General features: G+C 43.9%; 1 protein-coding gene across 9 annotated transcripts in view; it reads left to right on the top strand.

The window, feature by feature from the left end:
- Positions 1 to 237: 237 nt before the first annotated feature.
- LOC148011569 (RNA polymerase II C-terminal domain phosphatase-like 1) overlaps positions 238 to 19,373 on the top strand; it is a 108,383-nt gene continuing 89,247 nt past the window's right edge. For 5 of the 9 annotated variants that reach the window (XR_015689267.1, XR_015689265.1, XR_015689268.1 and 2 more), the window contains exons 1-2: positions 240 to 897; positions 983 to 1,620. Coding sequence is in view for 5 of the 9 variants with exons in the window: in XM_087669932.1 (XP_087526058.1) it covers positions 1,288 to 1,620 (333 nt within the window). In the remaining 4 variants the exon portion in view is untranslated. Of the gene's footprint in view, positions 898 to 982; positions 1,621 to 19,373 lie in introns of all 9 variants that reach the window. The other 4 variants (XM_087669936.1, XM_087669934.1, XM_087669937.1 and 1 more) reach the window with 2 other exon arrangements.

Genomic DNA, 19,373 nt, shown 5'->3' with positions numbered 1-19,373 from the left:
TCTTTGTGGCGACCAAGCCCCAACCTTTAATACATTGACCTATGCATAGCTGAGCTCTAACTAGAGTTATCCATAATGTACTCGCCATGGGACCAAGCCCCAACCTTCAATATCTATTGAAACAAGAAAATAAGTAGACATGATTAAAAGAGTGTTGGCAAGGATTTTGAAGACGCTTTAATGAAAGCCTTCCGTGGGTCTGCGTTGGTTTGTAGTAGGAGGGAGGCATAGGCTCAACCCTAGAGAGACTCCCCACGGGCCACCATTCTTTACACCCCCCTGTTTTTTGATTGATTTGCCCCTTTGCCTCTTTTCTCCCCCATGTCACTATTTACACCCATCCTCCTGTTGCCTCTGAACTAAATTAAGAACACTCGTTCAGTTCTTTCTTCCCTTCGCCATCATCTCCCCCCTTTCCTTCTATCTTTTTCCCTTCGGCGGTTTGCGTTTGCCTCGGCTCTGGTTCTTCTTGCTCAGCTCTGCGCTTTTTAGGGTTTCCCGGCTTCGGCACAGATCCACCCGTAGCGAAAACCTTCCAAGATGCGATTGTTTTTGTGGATTTTTTGGAACAAAAAAGAACCATTTTAACAGAACTTGCCCTCTCCTTTTATGGAAATTTATCGCCATTAAAACTTAAACGCTAAAAAAAGAATAAGCTGCGTCTGCTGCCATTCAGCTCCCCGCTATGATTGCTACACCATCATCAAGGCCTCGCAAATAATGTGCGATGATACTGACATCACTTGTTAATTACGCCTGTTACTGTTGAAACTTAGGAGACGGAATAACGATTCCGGAGCCTTGCTAGGCCTTCTTTTTGACCTCTCCAAGAAGAAGCAAGCGGTTCTGTTGGATAATCTTCATGTGTGAATAGCTTACTTGGACATTTGAAAGGAGGTGTGTGTACTTAAACTGGCCATTCAGCTACACTTGTGGATTGTTGCCAAGCATGCCAATTTAATGACCAAACCTTGTTTTACAGGCTCCCGCATTAACAACCCTGTCAGGAACCCTTGAACCTGGCAGGTCTTCAGATGGAAAGATAAGGAGCTATGGCTGGAGTTTTGCAACCTTCTGAAGGGAAGGATTTCATGAGTATCAGCTAATAGAATATGCGCAAAAGAGGAGAGAGAGAGAAAGAGGTCTTCGTGTGCACTGATTATTCATGGTTTTTCTTGAAAGGAATTGATGCTACCATGTTCTGAACCTAGAACCACTTGGAACTATGTCACCATGTCCAATCATACTTTTTACTGCCAAAAAACAGTCTGCATTCATTTTTGATGCATGGTTTTCAAGAGGACTCCTATCAGTGTAGACCCTGCACCAATCATCATGGCGGACAGTGGCAGAATTGTCACTCGATTTTTCTGTGGAGATAAGTCCTTGGGCTCGGTAGCCATTGTTCCATTGTCTAAACGGCTGCCATTCAAGCCTGGAGAAGAATTCAGAGTGTCTTCATTTTCACCAGCAAGTGACCGCTGCTTCCCACTCATAGTTCTTCATACACTTACCAATGACGGGGTGTTGATCAAGCTGGAGCCTACGGAGTTTTCCAACCTTTCAGCAGAGTCAAGGGAGTTGGAGATGGTACATTCTTCATGCATCAAGGAAGCCAAGGTATGTTCTGCAAGGGGTGAAGGGATTGGTTTTGTCTTAGTCACTTTCGAATATTGAATGGCTTATGAAAATTGAAAGTGATAAGCATGGCAATGCAAACTGTACAAGTAAGAATGTAGTTAAAGAAACTTGTGATTGGCAACATTAAGGATCTTTTAATTGAAAGTGATAAGCTTGACAATGCAAACTGTACACTTAAAGAATGTAGAACAGGAAACTTGTGATTGACACCATTAAGGATCCTTACAGGTTTGGCCTCCCATGCTGGGTTCCTCAAGACATCTGCAGTCAAGCTGTTGGAGGTCTGTGAGTGATGGGTCAGCGATGCATTTTAGGTGTTGGGCTTTTTTAAAGCCCAGAGGTTTCGCTAGCTTTGCCTTTCTTTAGCCATTGGATATCGGAATTGTGATCTTTGCTTTGTGCCAGTAAGTCTACCTAGTCGGCTGATATGTTTGGTCTGTCTTGCTTGTGAACTTGGCCTTGGAAGTCATAGCGATCTATGGCTATGCAATGGCCCTTTCGTTTGATGATATCCCTCAGGTTTTTACTAGACTCAAATTTGAGACACATTGTAAACTCGATGAAACTTAAGGTATAGATTCCCAATCCACATAAAACCCAACAAATCCATCATGAATTGCATGTTGATGCTTGTAGACCACCATGGGGTTCTCCATTCCTAACTAAAAGTAATGACAATAGTATCCGCTTCTGTGTGGATTACAAGGGTGCTAATAAAGGAATTGTTTAGAATAGATATGGGTTACCTATGATGGATGATCTCATGGTTAGATCATGTGGTGCAAATTGCTGTACAAGGTTGACCTTTGGTTCAGATATAGGCAGGATTGCTTCTAGGGATGCCTTGAAAATGGCCTTTTGAAGTGGGTATGGATGCTATCAGCTTTTATCTTTTGTAGTACCACTCTTAAATATATTATGAACCCTCAATTTTGTTTGTATCTAGGATAGTGGACTGTAATGCTTCTTGATAGCATATTTGTTTTACAGAGATCATTAGACAAACAAGTGCAACACTTCGCCTCATTGTACTCTTATTTAGGTGAGAAATGTTGTATTAAAAACAATCCAAAGTGTGATTAGATTTTATATTTTATATTTTATAGTTTATAGTTTATAGTTTTAGGGCAGGACCAGTTGTATCTTGGCCATGTTGTCTTGGCTGGTGACATCCTCATAGACTTAAAAAAGTGAGAGTAGTGCATGGGTGGCCTATTCTCTGAATCATCTTCTTGTTTGAGATAAAGATGAAATGTCTAGTAGAAAACACAGAATTTATCTAGGTTGGCCACTCTCAAGGGGAGACGTGCTTTACAATGGGCTGAATAGAAAGCCAATTTGGTGGGCTAAAATGCCAGTCAATGTGAGTCCTCCACTAAATGGTGGTGCCAATATTTCAAATAGCTATAAAGCTCTTCTCTTGGAACCTCTATAAATGCCTTGAGTTTGCCTTAAAGATCTCTCATCTATTGGATTCTTTGTCCATATGGAGATAGAATGTTAAGCTACTTGGCATTGGACTTCGAGTTAAACTCTTTTTTTCAGCAGCCCCAAAATAAATTCCTCAATTGAATTCGTTCAAAATGGTTTTCTAGAACTTTGGTATAACGATTGGCCGAGAATGCTCATTAAAAGGGAATAATTGTCATTGCCAATTTCATCTTGTTGCTACATTCATCCACCCCTGTTTGCTGCTCTGTTTCAAAGCATGTGACCCTCCTCTAGCCTTGGAATTGCTATATTGCATAGTTTTGTTATCATTGTGCAGCCATATCTTCTTCTTCAACACCTGACATTGAGTATTGGTGGCTCTTTGGGCCTATTTCAGTGGTTGTTGGATAGTCCTCTGTTCCTTGAGCATCCATTGTATCACACCTTGCACACTCGGTTTATTTATTGACTTCTCATTCAACTTGTCAAAATAAGGTATGTTTTGATACTATGTCAAAATAGTGTGACGGAACGGAATGCACTCATACCATAAGAGAGAGAGAGTAGGGTTTGTGGGAAGAAAAATAGACTATATGGCAAACATTGAGAGAAGAAGAAACTTAGAGAAAACACAGAAGAAGATGATGATGAATGATGAATCGTTGAATCATGCTAAGTGAATCAAGCTAATACAATAGAGCTGAAGCTCTAAAGATGACTGCACTATCTTGTGTGATCAAGCGGCAGCATTTGAAGGGAATTTGCACAGTGAAGGGAGCGAAATGTAGTCCTAGATGAAGGAAATGCTGAAATCTCTTTGAGATGATGGCAGCTATCAAGGTGATTCTTGGGCAGCCAGCTGGAGAAGAAAACACGAATATCTGATGAAGATCTCTCTGTGTAAGTGGCTGCAGATAGTGGGCAGCCCTTCAAGAGTGAAGAAAATACAAAAACGAAGGTATTTGATGTAGGGATGATAAAGAGGGCATAACCTGCTGTAGATGGCCTGAAACTGTTGCCAATGCGAGCCTGATGATGACGCCAAGTGAGGAGGGTTGACACCAGATGATGAAGGCTGCAAAATGCTAGGTGGAGATGGATGCAAAAGCCATGAATCATAGTGTCCTTGCGGGGTGTGAACGGCAATGGAGAGGATGGAGAAAGGAGAGAAGAATATGGAAGAGAGTGATAGAGTGTCAGAAGGAATGAATGTGTGGAATGAAGAATATGGGATGTCGGTGCCGTATTTATAGGCATAGACTGTCTCAAGTGGTGCCCCAACTCCTCGAGTGGCACCCACTGAAGTCTCTCAAGTGATGCCTTGGCTCTCTTGAGTGGTGCCCTGACACTAAATAATGATCCGAATAAAGCCTTCTTGGGGCTGTAAATGGAGCCCAAATGGAATGAAGGAGAGAGATGTATTGAATGACTTGGTTTCTCAACACAACTTTCATCATCCATCTTTGTAATGGCGTGGTAGGATCCATTCGGACACGTGGCATAACAAAAGCCATATAGGCACATAATCAAGCATAACAAAATTGACAATGTGCTCACCTCCTAGCCATAAACCCAATATGGGTTCACCCTTGACTCGAGTCTTGGAATTAGCAACAAATAGACCGAGCCTCTACCACGAGCTAGCGTCCCATACCACCAATCCATAGCAATATGAGTGTGTGGATAGAGCTACCTAGGGGTTGTGTGGATATAGAGTTTCCTAGAGTCTTGAGTCTAAGTGTGCATTGTGAAAAAATGGTATGGTAGACCCAATATGGGCCATACATGTATGCACTATGGGCTATGCATGCATGGGCTCAGCTAGAAATCCTCAACTCTCAAGTACAACCATGATTGTGACCACTTGATGGACAATGCCTATAAATAGGAAAAAGTGGGGAGAGAATGTTATAGGTCAGCTAGAAAAATAGGCCAACTGGGTGTAGTTGGTTTGGATTGAGCCGTGGAATTAGTAGCAAATGGACCAAGCCTCTACCGCAAGAGCTAGCGTCCGGTACCACCAATCCATAGCAATATGGGTATGTGGATAGAGCTACCTAGGGGTTGTGTGGATATAGAGTTTCCTAGAGTCTTGGATCTAAGTGTGCATTGTGAAGAAATGGTATGGCAGATCCAATATGGGCTATGCATGTATGCGCTATGGGAAATGCATGTATGTACTCAGCTAGAAATCCTCAACTCTCAAGTATAACCATGATCATGACCACTTGATGGACAATGCCTGTAAATAGGCAAAAGTGGGGAGAGAAAATGTCGTAGGTCAGCTAGAAAAATAGGCCAATTGGGTGTAGTTTGCCTAGATTGTGTTAGCAGATATGTTAGTTCATGGTTGAGTTTGTGAATGTCAGTGGGCTAGGGCACCAGGATATTGTCTTGATTATTTAGGCATTTTCTTGGCATTTTATGACGGTCATTTTAGCATTTATTATTGGCCAACCAGCATTAAATGCCGGCCGACTTGACATGATTTATGGCATTATTTTTGCCTGTTTATTCAGGCTTCTCCTCCACATTCATTGATCATTCATCACCTGATTGGTTTTGGTGGAGGGAGAGGAGCAGGTGTCCGTGCCTTCACAGCCTAGTGACTCACATTGGTTCTGTAGTGTCTCATATCTTGGTATATGGATTCCATTTCTTGAGTGTCTCTTTGCTTTCGAGTTCCTTGTGAAGTGTTCTTTTCTTTTGCAGTGTTTCTCTTTCTCTTTTCTTTGTCTCTTTTGTTTAGTAGTCTATTACAATAGTTTTCCATGCTTCCATCACTGCATCCACTTTTGACAGATTGACATATGGGGGTCTCCCTAGCTTGGCCGGTGACCTCTAACACCCCCTTGTAGATTTTGGACGCAGCATGAGGCTCGGGGATTTGGAGTTTTAATGTAGAATGGTGTGATGAAGAGCTTTGTGAAGAGATCTACTGAATTGTCTTCTGTCTTGCAGTACTTTGTAGTGACAGTATCATCCAAGATCTCTCGGATGAAATGGTATTGGATCCCTATGCGCTTTGTTCATGCATCTCGAGGCTTGCTCGACTACATGGAGTACATCATGGAGAACAAGAGAAGTACTAGTAGGAAACTACAAATGTACATCACCGATGCCAACAATATCACATACGTGATCATCTCCTAGGTATATTGAATCAGAAATGATATGGTAAGTATAGAACTGATTGCGATGTGAGGACATGAAAGGAAGTCCCCAAATTAAGTAACTAACACTGAGAGAATGAAGATTGATCTTTAGTTAACTGCATGGCACCAAGTGAAGAAGCAACCAAGATATAATCATCTGAATTGTATTCCAATGCATTAATCTCCTCAATCTTGATAGTGGATTTAGTAATATGCTAATCATCAGATGGCTTAGTATTATCTTGCATTTTTCCTTTGCCTTTCTCATGCCTATCCTAGCCCATCTTTTGCCATTGTGGTTGTATATGTCCGTGCTACCTACAATAACGACATGTAAGAGAAGACTTGGGGCTGTGGGATTTACTATGATCTTGCCCACGAGCTCTAGACTTAGATCTATTTTGCTGTGGGTCTCTACCATGGCAGTCCTAATTGCCTCTTGTATCATTCCCACCTCTAACTATCAAAGCATGAGAGGCGTGGGCTGCATCCATATTCTTCCTGTTCACTTTCTTAGTGAGTAAAGCTCCCTCTACATTTGAGCATTTAAAACCATCCTCAAAAACATTAGTGCTAATGAAAGTATAGAATGTATCCCATAACTCAGGAAGAGTGACAAGCAAAAACTTGATATTATCATCAAAGATGATCTTCTGCAATGTAAGCTGGCTGTAAATAGAGTGAAACTCATTTAGATGAGGAGACATAGGAGTGTCTTCCTTCATACAAAGGTCCACAAGCTTCTGGAGCCAGTGTAATTGTAAAGCAAGGCTTTGCTTATCATAAAGATCACATATTTTCTCCCGTTATTGCCATGCTCCACTAGTAGTCTCAATGATATTAAAGTTTACTTACTTAGACAAATACAAAATGATAGGGGACTTGCATAACACATCAAGCTCCTCCCAAACATCAATATCCATATCTTCTGACTTTAGGCATTTGCATTTTAATGGCTCAACATTAACAAGTTGATGTAGTCAATGTAAGGAAGCCTTGTAAATTGCACCACAATTTTCGCGCTGCTATCTTGGGGCTTGCCTTGTTACTCTTGACCTTTAGAGGTCACTTGTTGGCAATGGCTAAATGCCTTCTTGGAGTTGGGAAAGAAGTTGGAGAAGGTGGGGAGCTGATGCGTACCTCAAACGGATGAAGAAATGGCTGCTATGGAAGCTCAGTCGAAGCTTTGTCTCCTAGGTTGAAGTAGAATGGCTAAAGCTCCTCAAATGCTTGCTCTGATACCTGCTGAAAGGGGTGAGGAGTGAGAGTGAGAAGAGCACAAGCAAGAGTAAGAGCATAAGTGGAAGCAAGAGCTATGTCTATGGAGGTTTGACCTCAAGAGAGCAATATCGATATGTGGGCACTCCAATAGTCACAATGTGTGACTTGCCTTCCCTTTATTATTCTATAATAGTAAAGAATAAAGAATAAAGATGACAATGATGGGCGGCTACCACTTGTATTGTACAGGTGTGTGGGCACTTAAGTACAAGATAAATATAGGCGACTAGGCACAAACGGCCTTTAACCCCCAACATCACCTTGTGATAAATAAGCCTAGGCACTAACACCGAAGTACCATTCTGCTCTAGAGTCTCCAACTCTTGTTCCATGGCCTTATACCAATGGACATATTTCAATGCCTCTCCAACCGATGTGGGTTTCTTGTTTGCCATGGCATGGGTTATCAGCCCATAATTAGTGTGTAGGAGCTCTCTTGTATGTGCTTGGTTATGACAAGAACGTTGTGGCCCTTCTTGCCACTCCCACTCCTTGGGGATACCCTCAATGCTTGCATTAGGGAAGTTTCGACGAACCCATAAGGAAGGAGGCGAAATTGCCCCTGCTCCTTAGTCTTTGATGACGTTTCTTGATTAGCTGCATTGGCAAGGTATCTAGTAGTGAAGAAGCAATCTCTTGCTCAATAGTCTAAGATTCTAATGGCTCCTCCTATATTAGCCGCGATGATCACTATCACTTAGATCTTGAAGCATTAAGTCTCACCTTCCTCTATGGCTCGAAGCTCTACAAACTAACATCTTGACTAGTGAAGACATCTTGGAAATTTGGACCATAGACGCGGTATTCCATTGTTGGCAATTATAACCCACGAACACTTGTTTAATAGACTTTGGATTCGTCTTGTTAGACTTCTTTGGGATATGTACACATGCATCATACCCAAAGATCTTGAAATATGAAACATTAGGCTTTGTACCAAGGTACGCCTTAAATGTGGTCATGCTTGGAACTCTTGACGTGGGTGATCTATTAAGGATACAAACAATTGTGGCTACTACCTCTGTCTATAGCACTTGAGTTATCTATCGATGCTTCAACATAGTCCTTGCCATCTTGAACACTATCTTATTCTTTTGCTCCAAGATACCATTCTCTTGTGGAGTATTGGTGTTTAAGACCTCTTGATGAATTCCTTGCTTCGCACAAAATCAAGCGAGCTCACTCGAGGTGGATTCTTTGTCTTGTGTCACAAGGACATGAAATTTTATTGCTTTGCTTAGCATTTGATTAAAAGTTAATCAAATGTGCTAATGTGACTCGCACATGTGAGGCGCAAGTCAATTATTTCATAGTGTGGGACCTAGGACTCCGAGATATCAGTTGGTGCTAAAGGCAAAAGTTGTAATTGTTAGAAGATGGGCATAGAAACCCACTGTAAGCAAGGGAGTATAAGGGCAGATGAGTGTGAATAGCCCTAGGGGCAGGGGAAACCCTAACCCTAGCTGGCAAAGGGCTATATAAACAGCCTATGGGTCACTATCATTTGTGAGAGAGTGTACCCAAGTTGTACTCTAATCAACTTAGTAAGCAAGATTTCATTCTTGTACCTTGAGCTCTCTTCTCCCTCTTGTGCACACATTCTACTGTTGCAAACTCTGATTCTCAACATGGTATCGGAGCCATCTCTGATCTCCTCAGCTTCCCTGAGCATCAGTTATCACTAAGTGCACATGAGCTGTCATTTTCTTCATCCTATCCTTCTTTCCTCCATAGCTGCCTGCAACCTACCTCCATTGGAGGACTTGAGGAGGACAAAGGAGGCCATATTAGCCTGAGCTTTCTTCTGGAGATCTTTTCCCCACATCAGGGCGCAGCTCCTCGTCAGTTCAAACCCTGACATTGTCCACGTATGAGGCCAGCATTGTCAAGATCCCAGGAATGGCATAGTTTCTGACAGCGTGGCATCTTCTGGCATGGCGCGGGCAGCAGGCGGCGCAATCTCAGCCACCACCATGGGGCTTTGATAGCCTCCCAAGTGGGCTATCCTCATCTAAGAGGGCTCTGAGAAATTCATCTTATGCTGGCTACTACAAGCCAAACCCTAATTGTGTTTTTTTGGGCAGGCATAGCCAACAAGCTCCAAGCTTGACATTTTGTCATTTTTTCACTCTGAGCTTCATTAACAGTAATTCTAATCATTGAAGCAGAGTCTCTGAACCCTATTCCAGAGTCTAAAGCTCTTGGGCATGCTCAATGGACATCACCAAGCATTGGGAAGCCAACTTCTAACCGGGTTCCATTCAAGCACTTCACTAAGCTTAACAATAGTGCTTTTTTAACACTAATAATAAATCATCAGGTTAATTGCTTGCTGGGCATTCATTAAAACCCAATGAGTTTTTTATTCCTCTTCACATATTGTTGTAAGGTTGTGTGTAAAATTAACACATAGACCATCATGCACAAGAAGTGTATTGCATACCGTGAGTGACTTTGCCTCAAGTATATTGGTTAGTGAAATCAATAGCATGAGTGTCATCATACTCTCCTCGGAATCATCAGCAACAAGCATTGAGATCATAGATAAACCGTGCCCAACACAAGCTTCATCCACTAAGCCGTACCACAAGGAGGAGCCTGAAGTCCAGTCTAGGTTTACTTCATTAAAACCTAAAAAGACTATTAAAACACGGAAGAAGCTTGCACATACGAAAGGACCACCAAAGTCATACTTTGAAATATTACACTTATATGATTTTCAGCCTTTCTCTTCATTGCAACTTTGACTTCACCTTGTCTAATTTGCTTCCGCATTCAGTGAAAGGTTTGTAAGGGACTAGACACTGCCCTTGTCCTAACAAGTGGTAAGACCTTCCCAATGACCACAACATATACTGATGTCCGTCCTCAAATTCGAAAGTTTGATGGTAAGGATTTCCATCCATGGCAGGTACTTATAAAATACAAAATGATGGAGAGAGGGTATTGGCCTCTTATTCAAGGCAGTAGAGTTGTAAACTTTGCAAATATGATTGATATAGAGGATGACCAATGTGCTCAAGCAATCATAATGCTACACTTAGATGAATCCCTGATTCATCATGTTGATCAACTAAACACTGCTAAAGAAAAATGGGATGAGCTTGAAAAGCTCCATGGAGCCATTGGCAAAAATACTAGAATCTTCCTTAAAATTGAATTCTTTAGCTTGGAATATCGTTCAGGAGAAGATTTGGGAAAATTCATCTCTCATATGAAGGGACTTATGGCACAGCTTGCTTCTGTACAAGCTCCAATACTTGAAGAAGATGCTATTGCTATTCTCCTAAAAGCTGTAAAACAGGTGTTTCCTACTCTTGTAACCACTCTCACCAACATTCTAGATTCTACTTTGGCAAGTACCATTCAATCCTGTTTGGATGAAGAAAAGAGAAATCACAAAGAAAGCAGCAACAGTCAGGCAACTTCAAATTCCCGTGAACAAGTATTGATTCATACAGTTCTCACTAAATGTTCTTTCTGTAAGAAAAAATGACATCTTGTAAACAATTGCTGGAAGAAGTATCCCGAGAATATGAAATGTAACAAATGCAAGAAGACAGGGCATATCACTAGTAAATGCCCCAACACTCCTGAAATACCCAAAGAATTGGTGGCCAACTATGTCTCCAATTCATTTGAAGATCGACTGTTTTGACTATTTAAATCATCTACCTAAAACAACCTTGTAAGCTTGATTTATAAAGGCATTCCAAAAAGGGGGGAAATCTCTTACATGCCTTGTAATCCAATGCCACCTTGGCATTGAGGGGGGTGTTAGAAGATGGGCATAGAAACCCACTGTAAGCAAGGGAGTATAAGGGCAGATGAGTGTGAATAGCCCTAGGGGCAGGGGAAACCCTAACCCTAGCTGGCAAAGGGCTATATAAACAGCCTATGGGTCATTATCATTTGTAAGAGAGTGTATCCAAGTTGTACTCTAAGCAACTTAGTAAGCAAGATTTCATTCTTGTACCTTGAGCTCTCTTCTCCCTCTTGTGCACACATTCTACTGTTGCAAACTCTGATTCTCAACAGTAATAAGTTATGCTTGACAGGTATACTAGGTGGTACTCGGTGTTAGATTTTGGCCTAGATCAATTTATTGGCCACTAATATTGGTGGTCGTTGAGAAACCATTTCTTCAGTTCATCACCTTCAGTAAGATGGCCTATTTAGGCTACCTTTTCATACATTTTCCACACTCACTGTTCATTCTTCACCTCTCTCCTGTCATCAGATACCCCTCCACTCCATCTCCAATCTCTCCATTTCCCCCACACCCCTTTTGGAGGATATCAAGGTTGGTAGTTGGTGGCTCCTTCCTTCTTCGTCTGGATGCATCAGCCTTCCACACCTAGCAACAGCTCCCACACTATTGGTGTCATCATCCTCATACTTGGCGTCATCATCCTCATACCTGGTGTCATCATCCAGACCCTCCTATCTTGCGTTTTGGGTCTGTTTCCACTTGGCGTCATCACATCAGCCTTGGCGTCAGTGTTCCTCCCTTCTGTCAGAAGTGGTGCAGCAATGGAAGCGTAAAGAATATGCTGAAATAAATGCTGAAACACAAGATAGAAGAAAGAATGAACACAGTAGACAGATGAGAACTCAGATGTATGCTCGGGAAATGGAATCCATATCGAACACGAGACAGCAGCATACAACGGTGAGTCACTGGCTGCGTGGGCTCCTCAGCACCGGCTCCTCTCTCCCAGAAGGATCTCCACTGATGGCTGAAGTACAAAAGACTGTGGAGGAGGAGCCCTATAAATAGCCACAAAAGTGGGGAGCATAAAATGCAGGTCGGCCAGCATTTAATGCTGGTCGGCCAGCAATAAATGCTAAAAGTACATCATAAATGGCCACAAAAATGTGCCATAAAATACTGCATAAAATGCTACATAAAATGCCCAGCCTCTGCACATAGACTCACACCATGAGCTGACTAATATCTGCTAACACCCTCTCTCAGATCATGTGGGATCTGATACAATAAAATAGTACAATGATGGAGAATCATAAACTACACAACAAAGAAACACCAGAAGGACCATGGATGTCCAAGCGGTGAGTGGCCAGCCCACCACCAAGATGCCTCGGAGAGTATTTGATGTCGATGTCGATCGTACCAACACCACCTGAAAATAGAGAAGACTCATAGTAGCTCTCTGTGTAATGTCACCTATGTCACTCAGGACAGACAAAGCCAATCTGCCAAACATGTCTCTGAACATGTGACCATGGATTCCCCGCCTTTGGCCAAACCACCAAAGTGTCCCCTCTTGTGAGCTCCAGACGAAAGCCTCTCGCTCTCTGTCAAGAAGAACAGCTCATCAAGAACCCAGAAATCAACTCCAGTCTCTAGGATTTCACTGCCAGATACCGTCGATGCGTCAGGGACATCCCTCTCTGGATCCTGTGCATCGATATCAAAATATAGATGAGGCACTGCAGCCCCACCAACACCCGCTCACACTCCCTCTCTGGCATAAGAGAGTCGTGAGGGATGACCTCATCACCACCACTAGAAAGCAGCCGAGGAAGGGGCAACCAAGCCCTTCCCGCGATCCGAAGAAGAGGATCCCTTCCGCGCCTTGGACTTCCCCTTGGTCGGAGGATCGGAGTCGGAGTCTGAAGAAGGAGAGGACTCATCGGTAGAGTCAGCATCCCGCTTCGTCTTCTGCTCCTTCTTCTTGGAAGCCGCTAACTTCTTGCAGTCCTTTCGCAAATGTCCCTTCTTGCCACAGTGGTAACACTGGGCCTTTGACTTCTTCTTCCCGTCACCCCTCTTTGAAGCTACATAAGCCTCACCTCCATAATGTGCCGGAAGCCGCCCCTGTAATCTCAAGGATGCCTCATGCTCAAGAAGCATCGAGGTCATATGTGTAAAACTGACAGGAGTCGATGATGTCTGCACCCGCAAAGCATTGGCCACTCCATCAAACTCCGGGGGGAGCTTGTAGAGAACCGTCCCGACAAGATGGACCTCGGGAAGAGCAGATTGCATGTGCCGAAGCTGGTCCTGTACCTGCGTAACACGAAGAAGAAAAGACTGAATAGTATCTTTCGGCTCAAACTTCATCTGCTGGAGCTGGCCATAAAGTGTGACGGCCCGCATGGTGGAAGGTGCCTCGTACATCTGCTGCAACTTTTGCCATACTTCAGGAGACGTCCTACAGGAGGTAGAAAAGAGAAGTAGAAGAAAAGAAGGTCGTTTGGAGAGTGAGCACAGCCAAAACGCAACCAAAAACACCAAAAATAGTGAGTTCACATGCAATATAACCCAAAGGCTGACCAGAATAAGCCAAAAGCTGCTGCACAAAGTGAAAAAATCAGTCAAAAACTGCCAAAACCAGCAAAAACGGCCTGAATAATCAGAAAAACAGGCAAAAATAATGCTGTAAACAGCAAAACGCAGGCTGCAAACTGAATAAACAGGGGCTAAAGATTGTTGCCAGTAGTTTGATGAAGGAAACACGGGCAGCAAAGAGTGGAACAGCAGTAAACGCAAATCTGTCCAGAAAAACGCAAAACGCAAATGCTGAATCACTGTCGCCAGCAGCAAATCAGCAGTCGCCAGCAGGAAGGACAGCTGGCTGATCAGCAAGAAGGGTGTAAATCCTGAAATCAGCAAGAAAACACAGCACAAATAGGTTGCAGCCTGAGCTCTGATACCATGTCAGAAGTGGTGCAGCAATGGAAGCGTAAAGAATATGCTGAAATAAATGCTGAAACACAAGACAGAAGAAAGAATGAATACAGTAGACAGATGAGAACTCAGATGTATGCTCGGGAAATGGAATCCATATCGAACACGAGACAGCAGCATACAACGGTGAGTCACTGGTTGCGTGGGCTCCTCAGCACCGGCTCCTCTCTCCCAGAAGGATCTCCACTGATGGCTGAAGTACAAAAGACTGTGGAGGAGGAGCCCTATAAATAGCCACAAAAGTGGGGAGCATAAAATGCAGGTCGGCCAGCATTTAATGCTGGTCGGCCAGCAATAAATGCTAAAAGTACATCATAAATGGCCACAAAAATGTGCCATAAAATACTGCATAAAATGCTACATAAAATGCCCAGCCTCTGCACACAGACTCACACCATGAGCTGACTAATAGCTGCTAACACCTTCTGGCATCTGTGTTTGGTGGATAGAGGCCACACCTGGTTGCGTTTTCACCTTCTAGAGCCTTCCTCATACTTGGCGTCACTTCTCCCAGCTGGTGTCAGCTCCATCTCATCAGGCTTAAGCCTTCTACACCTGGTGTCATCTATTTTGGCTATGCACCTTGTGTTTGGCGGTTGGATCTTCCCTTGGCATTGGATCAGCTTTGATAGACACTCCACACCTTGCAGGAGGGTACGTTTTGCAGCTACTGGGCTTCTACACATGGCGTTTAAGCTTTTTGGTGGTCGTCCTATTGTTTGACATCCTTTGGAGACCGATTGTAGCTGTGATCACTCTCCTTCACTCAGACGGCATCAAAGGATTGCTCTTTGCTCCCTCAACAACTACCCTTCACCTTCAGCACACATCTTTGATATCCCAACTGTCGGAGGACTACGCTTCGCTCCCTTCACTGTGCAGATTCCCTACAGGTGCTACCACTTGATTCAGACAAGACAGTGCAGTTATTTTTTGAGCTTTGGCTCCATTGTATCAGCTTTTCTCATTATAGCATGATTCAGTGCATCACCATCGTGTTCTTTTGAGTTTCTTTTCTTTCTCAGTGTTTGCCGTATACACTATGTGTTTCACCTTTGCAAAACCCATTGACTCTCTGGCACCTTGTTTTTCTCGACATGGTAATAGAGTCGGAGGTGTTCAGAGAGCTTCAAAGATCCTTTGCATTAGAGAAGGCAAAGATAGGTTGCGGGTTTGGCATCTTCTTTTGACTACCCCACATCTTCCGCTGCATCATTGGGAGATATCCTTTTCCTCTTCTCCCACCCTCCCTCTCTTTTCTAGGTGAACACTCCAATGATGATATGACTTCTCCACAGGCAGATGGACATACCACTGGGTGCTCCTATTGTGGCATCACCAGACACACCACCGCTGCTTGCTGCCTTTGACCTTCGCTCCCTACTCCTTCGGAGTATATGCGTCTTCAACTCGGCACTCCTTGTGCCACCTCTCCTTTTTGGGCCACAGAGATCGTTCTGCATCGGCTATCAGAATACTATGCTCAAGGCAATTAGATGCATCCGATGCGCACTAAGTCCTTTTTAGCAAAAGGAGGATCGACAGGCGCCACGACCTCTTGGAGATTGTTGCAATGCCAACGATAGTCTCCTCCCACTTATTTTTAGGTAGTGTGGCTTCCATGACCTACGGATTTGTAGTTCGCTCCCTCGCGAGATAGTGATTGTTGGATACCGTCTCCTCGATAGTCCGCTCCTTTGAGAGACAATAAATGGCTACTCGACTCCTTCCTCTTTTTCGACTACCCAGTCTGCTCCACTGAGAGACAACGACTATCACCCACCTCTTGCTCATTCTGAGCCCCACCCTTGCCTACTCAGGTTCGAGAGGCCACCTCTGGGAGTTCACCACCCCAAATACCTTCGGCATGACTGGCGTCACTTCCTTCATCCTTAGACATTTCGGAGTTCGTGATCCATGAGTTTTTGGATTCCCTATCTACATTAGAGGGGGATTCAGAGGGGGATGTCATTTCTTTGCCCCGAGAGGGGGCATCTACTTCTTCTTTGACTTCAGCAGGGGTCCCTCCACCTCCCACCTCAGAGGGGGAACCTTCTCCACATGAAGTTCTTCACCCATCCTCTACTTTCTTGGGGTGGTTGTCTTCGAGCCATTATCTCTTCTATTGATACCCAGGATCTTCAGGTACCATCTCGATCGGGATCTTGGAGGTTTAGCTGTGACTTGGTGACGAGGCCTTTGTCTTCCTTCCAGCATGGATGCACGGAGCTAGTGGCTTCTCTCCTGAGGTTGAGTTTCGGGTTCTCCAGTTCATCCTATTTTGTCAGATGGGAGAGGATCGAGGTGCAGTTGAAGTGCAGTAGACAGTGTGAGAGTGAGAGACAGAGTTGAGCACGACACCCAATGCAATAGTACTGAATAGAGTGTTAGCTGAAAGTACAAATGATAACCCTTATACCTTAGGGTTATAAGGGGCTGTTCACACCCGAACACAGTAAGTGCCCGTAAGTGTGCACCACAAGCACATACAAAATAGTACACATAATCTGGGGGAAAAAACCTCTCCTACCGAGAGTAAAAAGTGCCCCAGTGTCCTAGTGATCACCCGCACACTCCCATATGAGCGTAGGCGTAAGTAAGGTGTGTGAGATACCCAACAAACCCCCCTGGAGTGAAGAGTGATCAAGTGTACAAGGATCATCCGCCACCAAAGGGCGTCAAATTCAAAGCATCGCGAAATGCTTCAAATTTGTCTCGTGGAAGAGCTTTGGTGAAGATGTCTGCCACATTGCTGGTGGTAGGACAGTAGACAAGGCTGATATCACCTGCACGTAGCCTCTCTCTGACAAAGTGGTAGTGAATCTCTATGTGTTTCGTGCGAGCATGAAACACAGGGTTCCGTGCCACTGCAATGGCACTCTGACTGTCAGTATATAAAGGAGTAGGCTCCGTAACAGATACATCCAAATCAGCAAGTAAGCGTCTAAGCCATACGCACTCAACTGCAGTAGTGAAGGCTGCCTTGTACTCAGCTTCACATGACGACGTGGCAACAGTGGATTGTTTCTTGCTAAGCCAAGAAATGCATGACGAGCCAAGAAAGAAACAATTGCCACTAGTGGAGTGACGAGTATCAAAATCACCAGCCCAATCAGAGTCACTGTAAGCATGTAACTGCAGTGGTCCCCCCTTGGCATAAAGCAATCCAAGAGCTCTAGTACCCTGCAAGTAACGAAACACACGCTTCACAGCTTGCCAATGCGACATACGAGGCTGATGCATGTACCTGCTCAAAACTGAAACGGCAAACTGTATGTCTGGCCGAGTGTGGCATAGATAGATGAGACATCCCACTGCTGGAGCATAAGTATGGATATCAAACAAATCACTGTCATCATGTAATGACAGTTTGAGCCCAGGTTCCATGGGTGTACAAACTGGCTTGCAATCCTGTAAGCCAAACTTCTCAAGAAGTTGCCCAATGTACCTTGACTGACATAATCCAATGCCTCTAGCATCATGTACAAACTGGATGCCCAAGTAATAGTGCAAAATACCCAAGTCAGACATGTCAAAAGTTTGCTGTAAATTATTTTTGAATGCTGAAATCTGATCAGCACGTGTTCCAGTGAGCAAAAGGTCGTCTACATATAGACACAAAATCAGCATGGATCCCCCCTCTTTGTGTACATAAAGGGTAGACTCAGATGGGCTGTTTACAAACCCCTGACTAAGCAAGAAGGCATCTATCTTTGCGTACCAAGCTCGTGGAGCTTGTTTCAAACCATATAGAGCTTTTTTCAGCTTGCATACTAAATTTTCTGAGCCTTCAACTGCAAAACCAATGGGCTGCTGTACATACACTTCTTCCTGAAGTTCCCCATGTAAGAATGCAGTCTTTATATCCAGCTGATGCACTTTCCAACCAAAATGTGCAGCCAAGGCAATCATAGACCGAATGGTCGTCATACGGGAGGTAGGAGCAAAGGTCTCCTCATAGTCAATGCCCTTTTTCTGTGCGTAGCCTTTAGCTACCAGCCGTGCCTTGTACTTATCTATGGATCCATCTGCATTCCTTTTCAATTTGTAGACCCATTTCGTACCAATGGCACGCTTGCCAACTGGCAAAGACACCAAATCCCAAGTATGATTCTTATGAATAGAATCCAATTCAGCTTGCATGGCTGCCATCCAATGCACACTATGTCGTGCATCCTCAAAACATTCAGGCTCCTCATTATCATGAGTACATGCTGCCATAACCAACTCCATGGAATGTGCTGAATCATGCAGTCGAGTTTGCCTTCGAGTACGACCAGCCAAGGGTGTTTCCAAATGACTATCTCTCATAGTCTGCGTGTACCATCTAGGCACCTGTCTTGCTTCCTGACTGTGTACAAGTTCCTGCTGAATTTCAGTTTCAGCAATGTGCTGATTTACTGCATGTTCCATAGGAGCAGCTGGCTGAACATTAGGTTCATTTGCTGAAGTACCAGCTGAATCACCAAATGTGATGGGCAGCAGCCCTTCAAAGACATCACGGGCAGCCTGATATGTATCAAAACCAGCCAAGGATAATTCTGATTTTTCATCAAATACAACATCCTTGCTGACAAAAACCTTCTTGGTCACGGGATCATAGAGTCTGTAGCCTTTGCTTTCGCTGCTATATCCCATAAAGATGCATTTTACAGCCTTGTTGTCCAACTTCTTTCGAAGTACCTGTGGAATATGGGCATATGCAAGACACCCAAAAGTACGGAAGTGGCCAACAGAAGGTTTGCGGCTGTGCCAAGCCTCAAAAGGTGTGACGGTTTTCAAGGCCTTGGTAGGGCATCTGTTCAAAATGTGGCAAGCGCACATGACTGCTTCCATCCAAAAACTATGAGGCAAACTCTTTGCCTTCAGCATACATCTGGCCATCTCCATGAGTGACCGATTTTTCCTCTCTGCTACCCCATTCTGCTGTGGAGTATATGCAGTAGTGTACTGATGGATAATGCCCTTCTGCTGCAAATAAGAATTCAGCATAGAGGACATGTATTCCCCCCCTCGGTCCGAACGGAGAGTCTTAATCTTGCAACCAGACTGAGTTTCCACAAGTGCACTGAAAGCCAAAAATGCATCATACACTTCTGACTTCTTTTTCAAGCAGTAGACCCAGCACAAACGTGTAAAGTCATCAATAA

This window comes from Lygodium microphyllum, chromosome 28, assembly GCF_053477565.2.
Source record: "Lygodium microphyllum isolate KBCC chromosome 28, Lygodium_microphyllum_v1.1.10, whole genome shotgun sequence".
Taxonomy (NCBI): Eukaryota; Viridiplantae; Streptophyta; class Polypodiopsida; order Schizaeales; family Lygodiaceae; genus Lygodium; species Lygodium microphyllum.
Note: the sequence above shows the minus strand (reverse complement) of the source record. Positions and strands in the feature narration are given on the sequence as shown.